General features: G+C 33.2%; 1 protein-coding gene across 1 annotated transcript in view; it reads right to left on the reverse strand.

Annotated features, from left to right (window-relative positions):
• LPGAT1 (lysophosphatidylglycerol acyltransferase 1) overlaps positions 1–24,701 on the reverse strand; it is a 77,096-nt gene that overhangs the window by 51,301 nt on the left and 1,094 nt on the right. The window contains exon 2 of the mRNA XM_074222611.1: positions 1,639–1,757. Coding sequence (XP_074078712.1) covers positions 1,639–1,757 — 119 coding nt within the window. The remainder of the gene's footprint in view (positions 1–1,638; positions 1,758–24,701) is intronic.

Consider the following 24,701-nt stretch of genomic DNA (forward strand, 5'->3'; position numbering starts at 1 on the left):
GAGAAATCTGGTATACAGTTAAGAATACAAGTTTAGGGCTTAAGTGAAAAATTAAGTGAAAAATCTCTAGGACTAAATATATAGATATGAAATATATAGATCAGGCTAAATATTAGATATAGGCTATTAGGTATAGGCTAAATATATAGATATGAAATTTTTGCATAGAGAAAATGTGGATACTCCAAGACTCAAAAATTTTAAATTTACTCTTTTGATTTTATTTCATTATCTATAATTATCAACAGTACTACTCTCTTACTACTTCCTCTGCCACTAAATTGAAAGTTTGGAATCTTCTGTAGAATGAAGGAATTGGACTAGATAACTACTAAAAGCCCCTCCCAGGGCTAAATCTATGATTTTTAAAGTGCTTTTAATTTCAGTGTTCTTTCTTTTCCTTGATCACTTAAAATCAATCCTATTGATTTATTATATTGTCTCACATCTTTTTCTTCCTCCCATTTCTACTGCTACCATTCTGGTTTAGGCCCTTAGCATCTCAAGTTCTCTCTTACCCTTCTAACTGAACTCCCTATCTCCAATATTTACTAACCCTATTAATGCAACATACAATCATCAAATTAATCTCAAAACAGGACTCTGAACATATAATCATTCTCTATTTCTTTGCATTTGAGGGCCTCTGTAATCTTGTCCCCCATATCATTTGCTACTCCATGTCAACATGTACAAGTAACCCTTGTTCCAATTAACTAATCTGCTTGCTCCTGTTGGAACACACCACATTCATTCTTGCTTCTTTTGCTTCTATACTCCACTCTCCTCAATATAATCCCAGTTCCTTTTCACTTAACCAAATTCTACTCATTACTCAAAGTTCACTTCTTTGAAGCCCGCTCAAGTCAATCTAGCTGACAATAATTTCACTTCTGTCTGAAGAAATAGTTTTTGTCTATATGAGTCATGATCATTTATATAGTAATACCTTGTGCTACCTTATCTATGATGGTCATTTTACTCAAGTTATGATGGCATTTAGCTTTTCATGTTTAGATTTTGTTCACTGAGAGAAGAAACTATGTTATTTGTCTTCCTGACAGCACCTACCACGGTGATTTGCAGTTAACAGTTACTTTTATGTTTATTTTTGATTGATATTCTATTTATTAGACCAAATATTCACTTCATTACCATTTATATAGTTGGTTTCTCCTTTTTTGGCATACATGAACACATAACTATTTTAACTTTCCTCTTATTAAGATTACTTTAATGATATGGATTGAATTTCTCTTCACTGAAGTAAGCATACAAAATGATACTTTTATCAAAGTATAAATAAAAGCAATATAACAGCTGAAGCACTAGAAATAATGAAGAAAAGGGCATATTTAACATCTTCTTAAAATAGTTCCACTTTTAATTCAGTTTCTAAATGATAATATTTTACAAGTTTTTCTTGCACTTAACTAGTTCTTCAATTCACCCTTAACTTAATATCTCTTGACTAGACTTTTTAAATCTTAGAAAACAGCAATGTTTAAATTCTTAACAACTGGTGAAAATTCTAGTCACACACTTGAAATATGGTAAAAGGGAATAGGCCTTCATCATTTATAATGTAAGAAATTATTTTTTCTAATTAGACCTTTTTGTAACCTAGAGATAACCTACCATTCCTTTGTCCTGTAGGCACATCATTAACGTGCACACATCTCCTGTTGCTTGATGATTCACCAACATCACAGCTTCATCTTCTGAAATTGCTTTAATATCTTCACCCCATTCCATTACTGTAAGAATAAAATATTTCAAAGCTATCATTTGAAGACCTGATGTTGCTAAAAAATCTTAAAGTAGTTTGCATTTGATATGCCTAGATTAAATTATGGCATATCACTTCATTATAAAGGGTATTAAAGAGACTTTAGAAAAGTTTTTATTACAAAATTAGAAAAACTTGACATAACATTTTTACATCCCAGAATACACATATGAAAAGGTCTTTTACCAAAAACACAGACATATATAAAATTAACCATTTTAATCTTAATATAACTATCTCCTCATTTCAAGTAATTTACTTCCCATAATTTTGAACAGAATTGATATGTTAAGGCACTGTTTCATATTTAAACCTTGAAGAATTGAACTTAAAAGATTTTTCAAATTAATATGTAATTCATATTAAGAAATTATTTCCAGCAACAAAATATATCCTGGTTTAGTTCTACTGGAAGTTATTTTAAACATAATACAAATTTTACATGGGTAATAAATTTCAAGGAGCCTATTAGAAAAAAATATTCAATTCAATAATGAAAGTCAACAGGTTTTTAAAAAATGACTTTATACCAAAACATAGGGATCAGCTATTTTGCTATATAACTTGATAGCCAAATTTCAGACTATACATTTGATGTGCTTTTCTGCAAAAGTAAAGGAGGAACAGGAATATGAAGAGAAAATGAAAATTATCAAGTGACATGTTTTTGATTTATAAAAAATTTTCCTTTAAAGTTCAATACAAATTTTACTTCTTATGTGAAGATTAATAGCTGGAAGTAGACTTTACCATTTTGAAATTAAAAAGCTCATTTACTCTTCTATTCCTAGGATTATCCAGCTATCTATTCATATATTTCTATGTCTATGTCTATGTTTGCCTAAGTTAGAGGATTCCAAATCATTAGAACAAGGCCACAAAGACCATTTCACTATAATTTCCTGGGATTCCTATGAGGTAAGGAAGACTAATGATAGTAGTTAACATTTCTTTTCCTTTTCAATGCATGATTTTACAGTGTCTGAGCATTACTAGCTTATTAAAAAATACAAGAGTTTGTCTTCTCTCCTCTCCTTGCCCTGCCCCTCCCCTCAACCCCAACTGAAAAAGCATTAAAAAAAAAACAATAAATATGTAAAGCTGAGAAAAACAAATTCTTAAACTTGCCATGTCTGGGGGAAAAAGAGCACCTCAATCTGAACTCCTCTCTACTAGGAGATGGATAGTTAGTTATGCTTCATTATTAGTCCTCTAGAATTATGTATAGTTGCTGCATTAGGGATTATTAAAGTCCCTAAGTTTTTCAAAGTTGTCTGTCTTTACAATATTGTTGCTATTGCATAAATTTTCTCCTGGTTCAACTCACTTCATTGCATCAGTTAAGGTTTCTCTGAAATTATTCCCTTTATAATTTCTTACAGAACAATGGTATTACATCACATCTATAAACTGTTTATTTGCATCTTTTCAGTTTCCACTGTTTTGCCATTGCAAAAAGAGCTGCTATAAACATTGTGTGATGATCAACTAAGATGGACTTGCTCTTCTCAGAAGTACAAGAATCAAAGAATTTGAATTGTCTAAAGGGCTTGCAATGGAAAATGCCATCCACATCCAGAGAAGGAACTATGAAGTCTGAATGCAGACCAAAGCATACTATTTTCAATTTTTAAGCTTGTTTAGGTTTTATAAGTCCATCACAAAAGAAGGCATGGAAAGGAGATTTAAATGTCTATCATGATCAGTTTCAAGAAACTCCTTAGAATTACTTTTATGCTGTATGTTTTTTTCCTTTCATTCTGATTCTTCTTTCACAAAGTTACTGATATAGAAATATTTTTTAAATGTTTGTACATGTATAACTTATATCAGATTACTTGCTATCAAAAAGAGGGGGGAAAGAAGAGAGAAAGGGAGAAATACGGAAAAATCTCCAATCCTTACAGAAAAATGAATGTTGAAAACTTTCTTTGCATGTATTTGGAAAAATAAATTAATTTCTAAAAAAGTAAGTAATAAAAATAGAAAGAGCTGCTATAACTATTTCTGAATATATGACTCTTCCTTTGATCTCTTTGGAGAATAGACCTGGTGGTGATAATACTGGGTCAAAGGATAAGGCCCTGGGAGGTTTTTCAGAATAGCTGGACATAGCTATTCATATTCATAGCTCCACCAACAGTATAATATACTTGCTTTCTCCCAGTCCTTAGAATTTGTCATTTTCCTTTTCTTGATCAACTGTGCCAGTATGATGGGTATAAGTAGAATTTCAAAGTTGTTTTAATTTGTATTTCTTTAATTATTAATGATTCAAAAAAGATTATTTCATATGTCTAGCTTGGATTTCTTCCTCTGAAAACTTCCTATTCATATGGTCCTTTAACCATTTTTCAATTAGGGAACAGCTCTCATTCTTATAAATTTGATTCAGTTATCTATACATCTTAGAAATGAATCCTTTATTAGACAAACCTACTACAGAGTTTTCCCCTACCATTTATCTGCTTCTCTTCTACTTTTAACTACATTAGTTTTGTTTATGTGAAATCTTTTAATTTTATGTAATCAACAATGATCCCTTTACATTCTGTGGATCTTCTCTATCTCTTGTTTGGTCATGAACTTTTCCTCATACACAGATCTAACAAATAATAATTTTCTGGCTCCTCTGATTTGTTTATGATATTACTTACCCTTGATATTCAACTTATTTACCCATTTTATTAACAACTGCAAAACACTGTTTTCTCCAGAGAACTCATTACAAGGGGGGGTTGAAAAAACAGGCTATTTTTAAAAAAAGACTGAGAATCTACTACCATTATCTCAAGTTTATTAATCTCCAAAATGTCCATTGTGTGCTAGTAATATAACATACAAATTCAGTGAACAATAAAAATTATTCTAGTAGTCTACTTTTTAACTTCACAAAATTCCTTGTTTCTCAACCATAGGAAATAAACATAAAGTTTCTCAGTATTAGATAACATCAACAAAAATATTAATCTGTTTTTATCCAATTACTTGCCTGACAAGTACTAGCTAAGTGACTTCTGGAAAATCACTCAGTGACCCCAGGCAATTCTCAATGACAGGAAATTGCTGATGAGCTGACTAATATGTATTGGTGAGGAGAAGTTTCCACCCCAGAAATTCCCCCCCCATGATGAAATCATAGATTTATCTATATTCCAACTCAAATATTTAATACTTTCTTCTCATACTACCACCACCACCACTTCAAATCAAGTAAAAGTTACTTTTAAAATCACATATAAAATTTTCAAATTTTAGAGTATGAGTTTTATTTACTAAGATGAAAATGAATTATAGAAATTCATCACAAAATAATCTGTAAATATCAAGATCATAAAACATTAGGGAAAAATCAATATAAATTCAATTCTTCTAAGTCTACTTTTCCTTTTATAAAAGGTTGGCTCATGAAATATTAATCCTTAGAAGAATAATTTAAACTAAGTATTCTTATTTCTTCTATGCTCTATAAAACTTATTTGATTTCTTTAAAAGTATTACAAAGATCTAGAAGTCCATTTGCCTAGGTGCATAATGATATAGCTTGTAGAAGGCCTGAAGGCCTGGCCATTCTTTCCAAGCTGACAGGACCTGTAGAAACAGGAAGGCTTATGAAACTGTACTATACTGTCCTTCCTCAATAAACTAAAGACAGCTGTGGCTTAGCAAAAAAAACATAACCTTTCCTCTCCTCCACTCACCAAAATATGACATAATGTTCACTGCTGGGTTTAAATTTCCTTAAACAATAGGCCATTTTTATAAATGCTTTACAAAATAGGCAGGATTAAAAAGTAATTTAAAAAGTTGCCACTGAGCTTGAATGAGAAAATATTCTAGAATTGATAGTAATAATGGTGATATTATTTAGCTAACATTTTAAAATTTACAAAATTTTTGTCTCACAATACTCATGAAGCAGGCAGTATAAGCATTATCCCCATATTACAAATAAACTCAGAAGGAGATGAAATAATTTGACCAAGAAGCTGGGCTTCAAAACCTTCAACTCCTGACCAAGAGTCCTGGGGTTATCATTACACTGCACAAAGTATACAGAGTTTAAATGAGTGATTTTCACTCTTCTACAAAAATTTCAGGACCCATAAGGCAGTTCTAAGTAATCCTCAAAGGAAAATGATGGTAGTAAATATTTTTAAGTTGTATTATTAGGGAATGGCTCATGGATTTTTATTGTGGAGGCAAACAAAAGAATTGGCTATGTTGATAATCAATGTGTGCCTAAAGGCAGTGAAATCAGTTTATGGAATGCTTCATCATTTCATCTTGCAGTGCTTGTGGTGCTGTTTTCTATGAGCAATGCAGAAGATTGAAGTAACTTGAAAATGTGAGATAAACCAGTTTGGAAAATCTCCCACAGCTGTTCACATGGACTATTTGTGCCAACCTGTGGTAGAGCTCACACTGGTCTGATCACCCACAGTTCAACACACTTTAACTTGACTCTAACATAAAGATGTAATTTGGGACCTCTTTGAGAACGAAGGTTAACAACAACCAGCCAACCAACTAGCTCATAGTATTAATAAATCAACACAAATTTCTATCACCAAATAATCTGTAGGTGCCAAGAGACTCAAACATTAACCAAGTTAAAAAAGAGTCCTATGAAGATATTTTAAACTAGATACCAGTAATTGTAGTTGAGGAATGAAGAAAAATTCTACCAAGAATTTGACAAAATCTTCCAAACCAAGTCACTGCAAACTTTGATACTCAAGTGACTTTGCAGCAAATATGAAGAGAAAAAGAAAAACAGCAAGAAAATGTGATAAAAGATTTTATAAAGCTCTGGTCTCCAAAAATTTGTGATCAAACACCCTATCAGTAAAACCTTCTTGAATACATATTTCTAACATATGTATATATATATATATATATATTTATAAATAATATTGTACTAATTATGTAATTATAAAGCATAAAAAGTGAAAATTTAAAAATTAGCATGAAGAATATTTGAAAATAGAACCAATAGGGAACTACTGAACTTTATTGAGTGAAGGATTGATATGGGCAGACCTTCACTTTGGGAAAACATTTTGGCAGTTTGGAGAATGGATTAGAGAGATCAGAAAGTGATTAAAAGACTTAATAGTCTAGACAAAGGTCATAAGACAGTTGAGAGTTAACAAAAATAAAAGAGGGACAGATACAAAAGATGTTATGAAAGGAGAAATGACAAGATCGACAACCTGATCAGATATTTGGAGATAACAAAAGGATAGAGAAGATAATACTAGGGTTGTAAACCTGGACAAATTGAAAGATGGGAAGCCCAGGATAGAAATGGGCAAGTTTGGAAGAAAAGATAATATAATGAGATCTGAGATGTAGGTCACAACCCTTGCATGGCCTGCTCATCTTTTAAGAAACACTGGCCACCAAAACTGAAAAGGGAAGAGGGGTGTCTTACTAGTCTCTTCTTCAGAGCACAGAAGCTTACTGGCTCATGGCTACTTGTCATTATCACCAGTGAACAAGGGAAAGAGAATTGTTCTGATGGTACTGGTTGAAGCCTGGCTCAGAAAGGAAGAAGTCCAAAGCACAGGAAAAAGATGGGGTAGAGTGGGTATGTTGGGAAATAAATGCAGGTGTGGCAGTGTGGGAGGCAAGTTCTAAGGTCAATTATCACATATCCTTTAGTGTTAAGCCATCAGCGACATCAATGTGGAGAATATTGATTCAGAATACTCATAAAACCTAATTCTATTTGTCATAAGTAATTTCTGCCAGAAGAAAATGATGAGGAACTCAATATGGCAACCACTAAATAATGGTCATTAAACTCAAAGTTGATTTCATTATACTAAAGAAGAAATGATTGTTTTTGGATATATGCATCATTATTATTAGCTACAGGTAGTTAGACCATCTACTAATAAGAACAAAGCTCAAAATCAATATTAAATTAGAAGAATATTAACAAGAAGACACTTCAAACAACTGCAGTAGCTAAAAATTGACTTAATCAAATAATCAAAAATTCAAATTTTATTATAACAAAACAAAAACGGAAAAAAAGCTGAAGATATCAATCATGATTACCATTATTTCCTATGAAATTTTAACAGCTACCAAACTGTCTTAATCAGTAAATACTTGATTTTAGGGGAGAGATACAATAGCCAAAGATTGCTTTTAAATCAGTGTATTTGCAAAACACTAGAGGACAATAACACAAGATTACAAGTACCTAACATTGAAAAGTCAAAAAAAAATTAGTCATATAAATTTCACAAATGTTCAGAGATGGATCTGACAGAACAAAGAAAAGGGAACTGGAATGAATTTATCAAAGTTTCAATTAATATGTATGTTCATGAATGAGAAGGGGAAAAAACATTAACTCTAATATCTAAGTCACTGAAATGGTAAATTGATATGGCACTGATATGGCACCTGAGATGATAAAGTCAGAAAGAGTAGCTGAACCAAACTAAGTCTATATTGAGGCAATATCATCCCTTTTTTCTCCTAAAAATATTTTACTTTTTCCTAATTACCATGTAAAAACAATTTTTACATTCTCTATCAAAAATAATTTTTGTGTTCCAAATTCCTTCCATCCCACACCTTTCTCCCCCTTCAATACAGATTATACATGTGTAAATTATATAAATGTACTTCCATATTAGCCATGTGGCAAGAGAAAAGAGACCGCCTCCCCCAAATAAAACAACCAGAAAAATAAAGTTCAAAAACTATGCTTCCAACCTGCACTCAGATTCTATCATTTCTTTCTCTGGAGATGGATAAGTCCTTTGGAATTGTCTCAGATCACTGTATTGCTGAGAACAGTAAAGTCATTGATTGTTTTTAATCTTAAAATATTGTTGTTACTGGAAATAATGTTCTCCAGGGTCTGTTCATTTCACTTTGAAGTCTTTCTGGGTTTTTCTGAGAGCATCTTGCTCAACAGATCTCATAGGACAATAGTATTTCATCATAATCATGTAATCAATTTGTTCCATCATTCCCCAATTAATGAGCATTCCCTCAATATTTAATTCTTTGCCACCATTAACAGAGCTACTGTAAACATTTTTGTACAAGTAGCTCCTTTTACTTTTTGTATTTTTCTTTTGGTCTTAGGGATATGGACAGTTTAGTGGATAAATGATATTCATGGTTTTAGAATTCCTCTGGAATTCTAGGTTCCAAATTGCTCTTCAAAATGGTTAAATCAATTCACAACTCCACCAACAGTGCATTAATGTCTCAATTTTTCCACAACCACTCCAACATTTGTCATTTTTCTTTTCTGTTAATCTGATAGGTGTTTTAATTTTTTTCTCTAATAGTGATTTAGAGTATTTTTTCAAGACTATGGATAGATGATTTGCCTAAAAAATGCCTGTTCACATCCTTTGACCATTGAAAAATAACTTGTATTCTTATAAATTTGCTCATATATTTATTGCAGTTATGATTACTATGTATTTCCTTCTATCCTATTTCCCCCACTATTTATCCGGCTCTCTCTCTCTCCTTTCACTCTTTCTATCCTCAAAAGTATTTTATATCTAACTTCTACTTCCCTCAATTGGCCCTCCCTTCTTATCAGTACTTCTCTCATTTTCTTATTCCCTTCTCCTACTTTCCTGTAAGGTAAGACAGATTTTTATACTCAACTGAGGTGGTGTGAGATAATCAATTTTTTTTTGCAAGGCAATGAAGATAAGTGGCTTGCCCAAGGCCACACAGCTAGGTAATTATTAAGTGTCTGAAGCCAAATTTGAACTCAGGTACTCCTGACTCCAGGGCTGGTGCTCTATTCACCGTACTACACAGCTGCCCCTGAGGTAATCATCTTAAAAAGTACTCAGGAATCATTTTATAAGCTACTTCATGGAGAGGAAGATACCAAAACAATGAGGAAAAAAATCACAAACTACACTGGTAGTAAAAAAAACTATCAAGAGACTATAAACAACTATCAATTCTAACTCATTTAAAACTCAATTATTTTTAACATTCATTTAAAAAACTTTAAGTTCCAAATTCTCTACCTCTCTTCAATTTCTCTTCCACCCATTGAGAAGGCAACAATATATCAATTACACATGTGAAATCATGCAAAAAATTTTCATATTAGCTATGTTGCAGAAAAGGCAAGAAAAATAAAGTTAAAAAATACTTCAATCTACAATCAGTTTTCCTTCTGGAGATGGATACCATTTTTTTCATTATGAGTCCTTCAGAATTGTCATTGCATGATTAGTGTAGCTAAATCTTTCATATCTCATCATTGTACAACATTGTGATTGCTATGTACTATATTATTTTCCTGGCCTGCTTAGTTCATTTTCCTTACTTCATATAAGTCTTTCCAGCTTTTTCTAAAATCATCCTGCTTGTCATTTCTTAAAGTACAAATAGTATTCTATCACAATCATAGACTGTAACTTGTTCAATCCAATCCCAAATTGATAGGATCTGCTCAATTTCCAATTCCCTGCTACAACACAAAAAAAGAGCTGCTATAGATATTTTTGCATATAGGTCCTTTTCCTTTTCCTTTGATCTCTTTGTGATACTGATGTAGTGGTACTGATGGGTCAAAGGGTTTGTACAGTTTTATACAGCCTTTTGGGTATACTTACAAATTGTTCTCTAGAATGGTTTAGTTTTCCCAGAAATTTTTTGCGAAATAGTGAACTCTTTCCCTACCTTCCCCCAATCTTGGATCTTTGGGTTGATCAATATTTGATTACTATGATCATTTACTATTATGTGTTATATACCTAATCTATTCCTCTGATCTACCAATCTATTTCCTAGTGCTAAATTGTTTGATGATTATTACTAATTTGCAAATGGTTTGAAATGTGATACAGTTATGTATGTTCTTTTACATTTTTTATTGATTTCCTTTATATTTTTGATCTTTTTGTTCTTCCAAATAAATTATTTTTTCTAACTCTATAAAAGGTTTTTGAAAAAAGCCATTCCCCAATTGACAAATGGTCAAAGGATATGCAAAGTCAATTTACAGATGAGGAAATCAAAGCAATTCATAGTCATATGAAAAATTGCTCTAAATCATTACTTATTAGAGAAATACAAATTAAAACTTCTCTAAAGTACCACCTCACACCTCTCAGACTGGCCAATATGACCAGAAAGGGCAATGATCAATGTTGGAAGGCAAGTGGGAAATTTGGGACACTAATACATTGCTGATGGAGCTGTGAGCCCATCCAACCTTTCTGGAGAGAAATTTGGAACTATGCCCAAAAGGCAACAAAAATGTGCATACCCTTTGATCCAGCAATACCACTACTGGGTCTATACTCTGAAGAGATGATGAAAAAGAGTAAAAACATCACATGTACAAAAACATTCATAGCAGCTCTATTTGTGGTGGCAAAGAATTGGAAATTAAGTATATGTCCTTCAAATAGGGAATGGCTTAACAAACTGTGGTATATGTATGTCATGGAACACTATGGTTCTATTAGAAACCAGGAGGGATGGGAATTCAGGGAAGCCTGGAGGGATTTGCACGAACTGATGCTGACCAAGATGAGCAGAACCAGAAAAACACTGTACACCCTAAAAGCAACACGGAGGCGATGATCAACCTTGATGGACATGCTCATTCCATCAGTGCAACACTCAGGGACAATTTGGGGCTCTCTGCAACGGAGAATACCATCTGTATCCAGAGAAAGAACTGTGGAGTTTGAACAAAGACCAAGGACTATTACCTTTAATTTAGAAAAAAAAACTGATATCTTATTGTCTGATCTTGCTATCTCTTATACTTTATGTTTCTTCCTTAAGGATATGATTTCTCTCTCATCACATTCAATTTGGATCAATGTATACCATGGGAACAATGTAAAGACTAACAGACTGCCTTCTGGGGGGGGGGAGTAAGATTAGGGGAAAAATTGTAAAACTCAAAATAAATAAAATCTTTAAAATTTTTTTTTGATATCTTGATTAGAAAAGTACAGAATAAATAAATTTAGGTAGATTAGTCATTTTTACTATATTGGCTCGGCCTACCCATGAGCCATTAACATTTTTCAGATGTTTAGATCTGCCTTTATTTGTATAAAAAGTATATTTTAATTGTGTTCATATAGTTTCTGGTTTTGTCTTGACAGGCACACCCTCAAATATTTTTTATTGTCTTTATAACATTATTTAAAATAGAATTTCTCTATCTTTAACTGCTGGACTTTGCTGGTAATTTTTAGAAATGCTGATAATTTATATGAATTTCTTTTATATACTAAAATTTTGTTACCAAAATTTTTTAACTGCTTCAGCTTGTTTTTTTTGTTTTCTCTGTAAGTATACCATCATATCCTCTGCAAAGAGTGATAGTTGTGTTTCCTCCTTACCAAATCTTATTCCTTCAATTTCTTTTTCTTGTTTTATTGCCATAGGTAACATTTCAACATAATATTGAATAATAATGGTGATAGTAGACATCTTTGCTTCATCTCTGATCTTATTGGGAAGACTTCTAGTTTGTCCCCATTAGAGATCATGCTTATTCTTGGTTTTATATACTCCTAATCATTTTTAAAAGAAAGTTCCATTTATTCCTATGGTCCCTGTGTTTTTTAATAGGAATGAGTTGTATTTTGTCAAAAAGCTTTTTCTGCATCTTTTGAGAGAATCATATGATTTTGGTTATTTTTTATTGATATGATCAGTTATGCTTATTGTTTTCTTTCTTTTTAAAATATTTTATTTTTCCCCAATGATGTTTCAAAAATGTTTTAAACATTTTAAAAAATATTTTTGGTCTCCAAATTCTATTTCTCCTTCCCTTTCCTCTCACCTCTCTGAGATGGTAAGCAGTCAGATATAGGGTATTCATGTGCAGGCACATAAAACAGGGCCGTCCAACCTTACTTTCAAAAATTTTTATTGAAACAATAGACAATAGATTTTGATTTTCCATTTTAGTGAGTTTTGGGATAGGGCTTCATGTTTACTAAAGCATTTAGTAAACCCATGGGTGGGTTGCATAAAACCTGCCCTGCAGGTCACATTCTGTATGATGTAAAAACATTTCCATAGTAGTAGTTTTGTATAAGAATAATTCAATTGATGGGTGTTCCTATAATTTCCAATTCTCAGTCACCACAAAGAGTTGCTATGAATATTTTCGTACAAATAGGTCCTGTTTTTTCTTTTCTTTCCTAGTCTTGTCTTTTCTTTGTCTTTGGAATACAGACCCAGTAATGGTATTACTGTAGCAAAGGATATGCACAATTTATAGCCTATGGTTCCAAATCACTTTCCAGAATGGTTGGATCAGTTCACAGCTCTACCAATAAACTAGTGTCCTAGTTTTCCCATGTCCCCTCCAACATCCATTATTTCCCTTTTGAGTGATATAAGTCAATCTGATAGGTGGGAGGTGGTCCTTCATTGTTGTTTTATTTTGGATTGAGCTTTATTTCTTTGAAATTGCCCTGTCAACTTTGACCATTACTGGGGGAATGACTTGTATTCTTATAAATTTGATTCAGTTCTCTGTTTGAGTAATGAGGCCTTTATCAGAGATATTTGTTGCATTCTCCCCCTCACTCCCCAGTTCTGCTTTTCTTTTAATTTTGGTTATACTGCTTTGTTTGTACAATTTTATATAATCAAAATGATCTATTTTACATTTTGTAATGCCTTCCATATTTTTCTTTTGTCCTGAATTCTTCTCTTTTATATAGCACTGACAAATGAACTATTTCAAGCTCTCCTAAATTGACCCATGGTTTCATACTTTATGTGTAAATCATGTACCCATTTTGACCTTATTTTGGTATATGGTGTGATATCTTGGTCTGTATCTAGTTTTTGCCATCCTGTTTCCCATTTTATCAACAGTTTTTGCTAAATAATGAATTTATCTTTCAAAAGCTTGGATCTTTGATTTTATCATTTATTAGATTATATTTTTTGCTATAAACTAATGTGTACATAATCTATTCCACTGATCCAACATTCTATTTTTTTTTAAATTTTTGCAAGGCAATGGGGGGTTAAGTGGCTAGCCCAAGGCCATACAGGTAGTTTTCTTTCTAGTTTAGTTTTTCCTGGTTTAATTATTAAAACCATATTTGCGTCACAGAAGAAATTGTGAAGAGTCCTTTGCCTATTTTTCTAAATAGTTTATATAATAGTGGAATTAATTGCTCTTTAAATATTTGGTAGAATCCATCAGCTCCTGGTAATTATTTCTTAAAGAGCTTATTCAGTTCTTTTTCTTATTAAGCCTCATTCAATTTCTTTTTCTAATATAGGGTTATTTAGATATTCTATTTTCTCTCCTAGGAAAATTACATTTCTGTAATATTCATCTGTTTCCCTTACATTGTCAGATTGGCATATGACAGCTCTTAAAATTTATTGGCAAAACAGCTCTTAAAATTGCTCTAATTTCATGTTTATTGGTAGTACATACACCCTTTTTCATTTTTCGATACTAGTAATTAGGTTTTTTCCCTATCTTTTTAAAAATCAAATTAATCAATTTTTATTTGGTTTCTTCCCCCATAAAACCAACTCCTAGTTATTTAATAATACATTTTTACTTTAATTTTATTAATCACTCTTCTTTGATTTTCATTTTGCTGTTTATAAGGGGATTTAAAATTTGCTCTTTTTCTAGTTTTTTTTCTAAATTACATGCCCAACTCATTGATCTGTTTTTTTTTTAAATGATGTAAGAATTTAGAGGTACCAATTTTTCCTTACTACTTGGCTGCATTCCACAAATTTTTTCATCTCATTATTGTCATTCTCTTTAATAAAATTGTTTCCCCCTTAGAAAGACTTATCCACTATATTGTTTAGTTTCCAATTGATTTTTTTTAGGTTTTTTTTTTTTTTTGTGAGGCAAATGGGGTTAAGTGGCTTGCTTGCCCATGGCCACACAGCAAGGTAATTATTAAGTGTCTGAGGCCAGATTTGAACTCAGGTACTCCTGACTCCAGGGCCGGTGTTCTAACCACTGCACTACCTAGCCACCCCCAATTGATTTTTAATCAATGTTTCCATGGTCCTTTGTAGACATGCAAATGAAATTCCTATTACATACTATGAAAATGGTCTGGTTACTATTTCTACTTTTCTTCATTTGGTTGTGAAGTTTTTTTGCCCTAATTCATTGGTAAATTTTTATGAAGATGTTATATACTGTTGAGAAAAAGGTATATTCTTTTCTATTTCCATTCAATTTCCTCCAAAAGAATTTACTTGTTTTTGAGTTATATTTACCTAATTCTGAGAAGGCAAAGTTGAGGTCCCCCACTAAATATTTTGTTGTCTATTTATTCCCACAACTCATCTAACTTTTCCTTTAAGAACATGGATGCTCTGCCATTTAATATATATGCTTAGCATTGCTATTACTTTGTTATCTATGGTGTACCTTTTAGCAAAATGTAGTTTCCCTTATTATCTCATTTAGGGTCTATCTTCTTGTTTCAAGTATATCTCTTCTAAATAGCAAATTCAGTGTGTGTGTAATTCTTTTTGAACCAATTCAAATGAGAATGAGGTTTAAGCATTGCCCACCTTCCTCCATTTTCCCTTCCACTATAAAAGTTTTTCCCTGAACACCTTTTTTATGTGAGGTAATTTCCTCAAGTTATCTTCCTTTTCCTTTCCCCTTTATCTAGTCCACTCCTCTTTCTCACTCTTTCATTTTTTTTGAGAACATGCCAACTTGATTCATATCCATGCACTATCTATGTAGGTTCCTTCTAAATGCTCTAATAATGATAACGTTCTTAATAGTTACATGTATCAACTTCCCAGAGAGGAATGCAAACAATTGAACCTTATTAAAGTCCCTTAGGATTTCTAGTTCATGTTTACTTTTTTTATCCTTCTCTTGAACCTTGTATTTGAAAGTCATATTTTCTATTCAGTTCTGGTCTTTTCATCAGAAATTCTTGAAAGTCTTCTATTTCACTAAATATCCCTTATTTCCCTTGAAGGAATATATTTAACATTGTTGGGTAGGTTATTTTCTATTATAATCTTAATTTCTTTGCCTTCTGTAGTATTATATTCTGAGCCCTTTACTCCTTTAGAGGCTGGAAACTGCTAAGCTTCTATATAATCCTCAATGTGATTCAGTTATCTAAATGGTTTCTTTCTGATTACTTACAATATTTTCTCCTTGATCTGGAAGCTCTTGGATTTGGTTATATTATTCCTGAGAGTTTTCATTTTGGAATCCCTTTCAGGAGGTGATAGTCTTTTAAATAATTTCTCTTTTGTCCTCTGCTTGTAAGATATCAGCGCAATTTTCACTGATAATTTCTTGAAATACTATGATACTATGATGAGACTCTTTTTTTATTGTCAATTTCAGGTAGTCCAACAATTCTTAAATAATCTCTTCTTGATCCATTTTCCAGGCCAGGTTTTTTTTTTTCCAATGAGGTATTCTACATCTTTAATTTCTCATTCTTCTGACTTTATTTTATTATTTCTCAATGTGCCATAGTCATTAGCTTCCACTTAACTAATTTTAATTTTTAAAGAATTATTGTTTTTAATGAGCTTTGTGCAGTTCTTTTTTTTTTATTTGGTCAATTCTGCTTTTTAAGGAGTTCTCCTCTACAGTAATTTTTGTATCTCTTTATCATTTGACCACTTCTGTTTTTCAAGGTGTTATTTTTTGTGCCTATTTTTTCATGTTTTCTTTTGTAAGGCAAATGGGGTTAAGTGGCTTACCCAAGGCCACACAGCTAGGTACCTATTAAGTGTCTGAGACCAGATTTGAACCCAGGTACTCCTGACTCCAGGGCCGGTGCTTTATCCACTATGCCACCTAGCCACCCTGAAATTTTTTTTAAAAAAAAGAAAATGAAAACAAATAAAAAAAACAAATAAAAATTTGACTGAAAAGACTAAAATAAAGCCTTTTTAAAGACTCTCTTCCAGCACAGAGTACCTCATGACTATATTAAAATCATATAAAATTACTTGATAAGCACAACTACAAAGAACTGTTAAACTATCCTTTGATAATGTCAGAAAAGGCATAAAACAAAGAGATATATGCTTGCCAAAAGTATTAGTTACCACCATAGAAAGTATCTTGTATAAATTCTAAATGGAAAAGAGTGATTTCCTATAGACAACATTTTCCAGACATTCCTGTTTGTGGAGAATATACTAATTGCATCAGCCATCTTCCTTGAAACTACATTACTCTTCTAGTGTTGCTGAAGAATTGCAGGTCTTAGAATCACATAAATTCTGAAGAATCCTAACTGTGAATAGTTTATAGGGCAATGGATGCTACGTATAAGAAACATAAGCAACATTATCTAGAAAATGAGGTGAACCAAATGTGTGCAAAGAGCAAGCGTAGACAGTTCAAGTGCTCCATCAGCACTCACAAAGTATAAAAATATCTATAAGAAAGTCCCCAATAATTTGGGGACCTAGAGAAGGTAGAGATGGACGTAATCTTCTCCAATGTAGGGAAAGTATACATTGATCAGAAACAGATCCACTAAAGCACAGAGATCTGTTCTGTCATAGCTAGTCCCCTTCCTAACTACATATAAGGAAAGATACATGCATACATTTGTACATACATGGGATCTCCTATCTCAAAATATTTGAAGGTCATTTCTCTAAGTCATTGGTCTATGTATGATCAATGTTGAAGTCAGCAAATAAGCTATTAATAAAAAATATTATTTTGAGAAAAACTGAGCTATTCCAACAAACAAGTTTTATATTGTGTACCACAAATCTAAAATACAAGTAATCAATCCATATTTCTATTTGTGCCCAAACTGAGAAATATGAGTATTAAAGAGGCAAATACTTTATAATAATCAATATGTAGTTGAATAACAAATAAAAATACACAAATATTCATGGTTTGTGAATACAGATTTGCTGAAGTATGTATTTTTTTAATTTAAAAAATCTATTCACTTGCTAAGGTGACACTGACAAATACAGTTAATAATTGTGCTTCTTTAAAAAGCAAAATATAATTTTGCTTAAAAGCACATGACAGAGCTTAAGACCAAATACTTAACCCCAAATTTCACAATAAGATACTGTGATATCCCATAAATATCCCATAAAAAAAGAAAAAATTCAGACTTCTTCTCTGGTAATAAGGATCAAAAAATTTTACATGGATTTTCCAGATTACAGGGGCACTGCACCCCTAAGCCCCTTGGTATAGCAAGGCTAACTATATTAAAAATAATGCCAAAAAATTCAAAGACCTTTACAAAATGATGCAAAGTAACACCAACAGAACCTGAAGTCTATATACAATATGTGAAGGTGCTATAATTTTGTAGTTTTTTAACTCAACACTTAGATCTTAGCCTAAGGCAATCCATCTTTCATATAGAAGATAAATTACAACAAATTAAAGAACAAAGAAACAAGTAAACAAAATAAAAGCTTCAGAGCAGATGTCCGTCTCGCAATATGCAGGCCATGTGCTGGTCAAATTTTATCATCATAATAATATGGTCTAAATAAATATTAAATTTTGTATGTGGTTCTTGACAAGTTCTTGTTCAGCAATGCAACCCTGAGGAGCTAAATAGTTGGACATCCATATATTAGACAAACTATTCTAGTATTTGACACTTTACTGAAGTATTCTTGTTAGATGTCTTTTAAAAAAAGTTGTCTAAACCATTAACTGAGTTCTGTATCTAGAACTGAATTGAGAATGAAACAGATCCCACTGTAAGTTCTATTGTTAACAACTAAAAACCAAACTTTAGACACATCTGGCTACTGTTCTAATCTTCAGTTATCATGTGTCTCTTTTGTAGTCATCTTTTTCAGTTGAATTCTCAGCAATTCTGGGCTTATACTATTGCCTTCTCTATATTGTCTCAGGAAACATACTTAGCAAATTGTCAGGCAATGACCACCCTAGGCCTGTAATTCCATATAAACACTAACTATTGTCACATTGATTTATTTTCACAGCTTCATTTAGATTTCCCCCAATCTCCGACAAGTACCAAACAGTACCATCCAAAGTTATTTAATCTCTCAAATGCTTACTTCCTCATTTCTATTCCTCATTAGACTGTAAACTCCTTGAGGGCAGGAATTGTCTTTTATTTCTTTTTTTATATCTGACATTTATTTACAAAGATTGACTGATAAATCTGTATGATGAAGAGATCAGGTAGCTTCTCAGGGGCCTTCTTGTTCTAAATGTAATGTACTGTAAAATGAATTCATATAAATGATAAACTTTTATAGACTTTATATGTGACATATATTTATGTGTACATAAATAAGGATCTTTTGAAAATATATATATATATATGAATTACATTATACTAATGTATTTATATGCTATAGTGAATAATAAAATAATAACTCATTTTAAAATATCATTGATTTCTGTGAAATTGCAAAGCAGCCTTTGGGGTCTTCATTTACATCACACTTCATATCAGCTTTTTGTTGTCACAGTTTTCTTTTTTAGGTCAGGGCCTATGATTTTATTGGTAGAGACAGCTTTTATTTGGGAAATTTCTCTCCTAGTTAAGATTAGCAAATGCTAAGCAACTTCTGAAAGACTGCCAGGTACCTAGCAAGCACAGTTAGTATGCATCCAAGGAAGATGGACCAAGGTTTTCCTCACTCAGGGTCAAGTCTCTGTCTACTATACTATCTCTGTCAATTAGGTATCTTCTCAAGCAAGGGATGTTGGCACTACAACTCTACAATTTATGTAGGAGGGCCTGCAAAATTGTTTCATGTGAAAAAATGAACCTCAACTTCTGACCAAGATGGTGGAGAAGCCAGGCCCTGTGCTGTGCCCTTGTCCTGATCTTCCCTCATATGTAAAATGAAACAAACCTCTTAACAGAAATCTGATTGACAAAACCCTGAAAGAGAGGCTAAGAGAAGAGCACCTACCTCAAGGTCTGTCTTCAGGGATCATGGATGAGCTGGGCACAGACAGAGAGAGCCAGCGAGGCTGGGGTGAGAGCCAGACTAAGCTAATATCAGCCCTAGAGGCTTTCACTGTGGGAACCACTCTGAGAAACTAGAGAGTAGAGGCGTTTACTGGGGGCCTGTAGTCAGAAGGGCGAGTTCCAGCCTCTAGTACCCCTACTAGCCAAGTGGAATTATTACACTCAGTGAGCAAAGCCTCTAGCACCCCCTACTGGCCAGTACACATGGAGTTACTAAACCCAGTGAGCAAAGCCTCTAGGGATCCCAACACCAAACCTCTGTGAACCAGCCCCTCCCTCAACACAAGATTTTAAGAAAATGAAGGAAGGTCAGCGGAAAGGAGGGTCCATAGGAAAATCCCTAGATGGAAAAGACCCTAACTCAGAAGGATCTAGAACCTCTGAGGAGAATATGATCTGGTCTCCAGCATATAAAGACTTTCTTGAAGAAATCAGGAAGGAGTTTAAAACCCAATTGGAAAATTTGGGAAAAGAAACCCAAGAGAAGATGAACACCTTGCAACGAGAAAACAAATCCTTGGAAAATACAATTGGACAAGTGCAAAAAGAAAATAATTCTCTCAAAACCTCAACCGGTCAAATGGAAAACTTACAAAAATAGAACTGACTAATTGGAAAAGGAGTTGCAAAGGGTAAATGACAAAAATTCTTCTCTAAAAAAGAAGAATGGAGTCTGTGGAAACCAATGACTTCATGAGACAACAAGAATCTGTTAAACAAAACCAAAAAATTGAAAAAATAGAAGGAATGTAAAATACCTCATCAGCAAAACCAATGACCTTGAGAATAGATCAAGAAGAGATAACCTAAGAATTATTAGTCTTCCTGAAAAACAGTGAAGAGCAAAATAGCCTGAACTCAATACAACAGGATTTAGTGGGGGGAAAACTGCCCTGAGAAGCCTGGAGGGATTTGCATGGACTGATGATGAGTGAGATAAGCAGAACCAGAAAAACACTGTATACCCTAATAGCAACATGGGGGTGATGATCAACCTTGTTGGACTTGCTCATTCATCAGTGCAACAATCAGGGATAATTTGGGGCTCTCTGAAATGGAGAATTCCATCTGTATCCAGAGAAAGAACTGTGAAGTTTGAACACAGACCAAGTATTACCTTTTTATTTTTAGGTTTTTTGCAAGGCAAATGGGGTTAAAGTGGCTTGCCCAAGGCCACACAGCTAGGTAATTATTAAGTGTCTGAGACCGGATTTGAACCCAGGTACTCCTGACTCCAAGGCCGGTGCTTTATCCACTACGCCACCTAGCTGCCCCCAACTATTACCTTTAATTTAGGAAAAAAACTGATATCTTATTGTCTGATCTTGCTATCTCTTATACTTTACGTTTCTTCCTTAGGGATATGATTGCTCTCTTATCACATTCAATTTGGATCAATGTATACCATGGAAACAATGTAAAGACTAACAAACTCCCTTGTGTGTGTGGGGGGGGGGAGTAAGATTAGGGGGGAAATTGTAAAACTCAAAATAAATAAAATCTTAAAAAACACTGCCCTGATATCATGGAACCAGAGGACAAAATAGTTATTGAAAGAATACATAGATCTCCAGAAAGGGATCCCAAAATGAAAACACCAAGGAATATTGTGACCAAATCTCTCTATCAGATAAAAAGAGAAAATCTGCAAGCAGCCAGAAAGAAACAATTTAGATACCAAGGAGTCACAGTAAGGATTACACAGGACCTGGCTGCATCAACTTTAAGGGATCAAAGGGCCTGGAATGCAATATTCCAAAAAGCAAGGGAGATTGGAATGCAGGCAAGAATTCATTATCCAGCAAAACTGAGCCTTCCAGGGCAAAAGATGGACATTTAATGAAAAAGGAGACTTCCAACTTTTCCTGATGAAAGATCAGTTTAATAGAAAATTTGGACTTCAAACAGGAGACTCAAGAGACACATGAAAGGGTTAAAAAAGGGGGGGGAGGGTAAAAAAAGAAAAAAACCTTATCCAATACGATGAAACTGCTATATACCTACCTGGGAGAAATACTTTAATAATTCTCAAGAATTGTAACTCTATTAGAGAGAATTTAATTAGCCAGAAGACATGGAAACTCATGATTCGAGAAACTGCTATCCAATAAGATGAAACTGGCTATATCCCTACCTAGGAGAAAGACTCTAGGAACGCTCAATAATTGTAATTTCTATTAAAGAGAATATACTTAGCCAGAAGGTGTGCACACTCATGATCTTTCTGTGACTCAGAATTATCTAAAAACAATACCTGCTTAAAAAGGAGGACAGTAAAGAGATGGGAGGATGAAGGAGATGGAATGGGGTAAATCTCACTATATTAAGAGGCACAAAAGACCTATTGAAATAGAGGGGTCATAAGGGAGGAGGTGAGAGCTACCTGAATCTTACTCTCATCAGATTGGCTTAAAATTAACATACATACACTCAGTTAAGAAACTTATCTTAGGGCGGCTAGGTGGCGCAGTGGATAAAGCACCGGCCTTGGAGTCAGGAGTACCTGGGTTCAAATCCGGTCTCAGACACTTAATAATTACCTAAATGTGTGGCCTTGGGCAAGCCACTTAGCCTCATTGCCTTGAAAAATCCAAAAAAAAAAAAAAAAGAAAAAAGAAAAGAAACTTATCTTACCTTTAAAGTGTTAAAAGGAGAAAAGGGGAGGGGAAAGAAAGGGGGAACCAATAGGGAAGGGAAGGAAGAAGGGGCAAAGGGAAAGGGGGGAAAACAGGGGAGGGGGATTGGACATAGAAGGGCAAACACACTGCAGGTGGTGTTATTCGGAAACAAAACACCAGGGCATATGAATAAAGGGGGGAAAGGGGAAAAATACAAACTGAGGGAAGATAGCATGGAGGGGAATAAATTATAACTCTGAATGTAAATGGGATGAACTCTCCCTTAAAATTTAAGTGAACAGCAGAGTGGATTAAAAACCAGAATCCTACAATATGCTGCTTACAAGAAACTCATTTGAAGCAGAGAGATACACATAAAGGTAAAAGGCTGGAGCAAAATATATATTTGCTCCAGCTGAAGTGAAAAAAAAGGGGTAGCAATCCTTATCTCAGACAAAGCAATTGCAAAAACAGATAGTATTAAAAGAGATATAAGGAAGGAAACTATATCCTCCTAAAAGGTACCATAGACAATAAAATAATTTCTTTTTTTTAGGTTTTTTTTTTTGCAAGGCAAATGGGGTTAAGTGACTTGCCCAAGGCCACACAGCTAGGTAATTATTAAGTGTCTGAGACCAGATTTGAACCCAGGTACTCCTGACTCCAGGGCCAGTGCTTTATCCACTGTGCCACCTAGCCGCGCCAAGTAATTTCAGTACTAAATATAAATGTACCCAATGATATAGCATCTAAATTCTTAGAGGAGAAAGAGTTACAGGAAGACATAGACAGCAAAGCTCTACCAGTGGGAGACCTCAACCTCTTGCTCTCAAATTTAGATAAATCAAACCATAAAATAAACAAGAAGGAAGTTAAGGAGGTAAACAGATTGTTAGAAAACCCAGACATGATAGACTCATGAAGGAAAATGAAAGGAGCTAGAAAGGAATATACTTTCTTTTCTGCAGTACATGGCACTTAACACAAAAAATTGACCATGTACTAGGGCATAAAAACCTAATGATCAACTGCAGAAAGGCAGAAATAGAGAATATATCTTTCTCAAATCACAATGCAATAAAAATCACATGCAATATTGGGCCAGGGATATATAGATCCAAAACTAATTGGAAAGTAAATAACCTCATTTTAAAGAATAAATGGATCAAACAACGAATTATAGAAAAAATTATTTTATCCTAGATAATGACAATAATGGAATAACATACCAAATACACTCAAGGTGGCTTATATGAATAAATTAGAGAAAAAGGAAATCAATGAATTAAATATGCAACTAAAAAAAATAGAGAAAGAACAAATTAAAACTCCTCAATTAAATACCAAATTAGAAATTCTAAAAATTAAAGAAGAAACTAATAAAATTGAAACCAAAAAAAAAAAAAACTATTGAACTAATAAATAAAAACCAAGAACTGGTTTTATGAAAAAAAATAAAACTGATAAACCTCTGGTCAATTTGATTAAAAAAAGTTAAGAAGAAAACCAAATTGCTAGTATCATAAATGAAAAAAGGTGAACTCACCACCAATGAGGAGGAAATTAAAGTAATAATTCAAATTATTTTGCCCAACTCTATGCCAATAAATTTGATAATCTAAGTGAAATGGAAGAATATTTACAAAATATAATTTGCCCAGATTAAATGAAGAGGAAATTAAATACTTAAATAACCCTATCTCAGAAAAAGAAATTCAACAAGCCATTATTGAACTCCCTAAGAAAAAAATCTCCAGGGCCAGATGGATTCACAAGTGAATTCTATCAAATATTTAAGGAACAATTGGTTCCAATTCTATATAAACTCTGGTAAAAAAAGGTGAAAATGGAACTCTACCTAACTCTTTCTATGACAATAATATGGTGCTGATACCTAAACCAGGAAGAGTCAAAACATAGCAAGAAAGTTAAAGACTTATGTCCCTAATGAATATAGATGCAAAAATCTAATAAAATCTTGGCAAAGCAATTACAGCAAGTTATCACTAGGATAACACACTATGACCAAGCAGGATTTATCCCAGGAATGCAAGGTTGGTTCAATATTAAGAAAACTAACAAACCTATCAGAAATCATATGATTATATCAATAGATGCTGAAAAAAAGCTTTTTAACAAAATATAGATCCCATTCCTACAAAAAAACACTAGAGAGTGTAGGAATAATGGATTGTTCCTTGGAATATAAGTATTATCCATCTGAAACTATCAACAAGCATCATGTATGATAGGGATAGGCTAGAGGCATTCCCAATAAGATCGGGGTGAAACAAAGGATGC

Source organism: Macrotis lagotis, chromosome 2, assembly GCF_037893015.1.
Source record: "Macrotis lagotis isolate mMagLag1 chromosome 2, bilby.v1.9.chrom.fasta, whole genome shotgun sequence".
Lineage (NCBI taxonomy): Eukaryota > Metazoa > Chordata > Mammalia > Peramelemorphia > Peramelidae > Macrotis > Macrotis lagotis.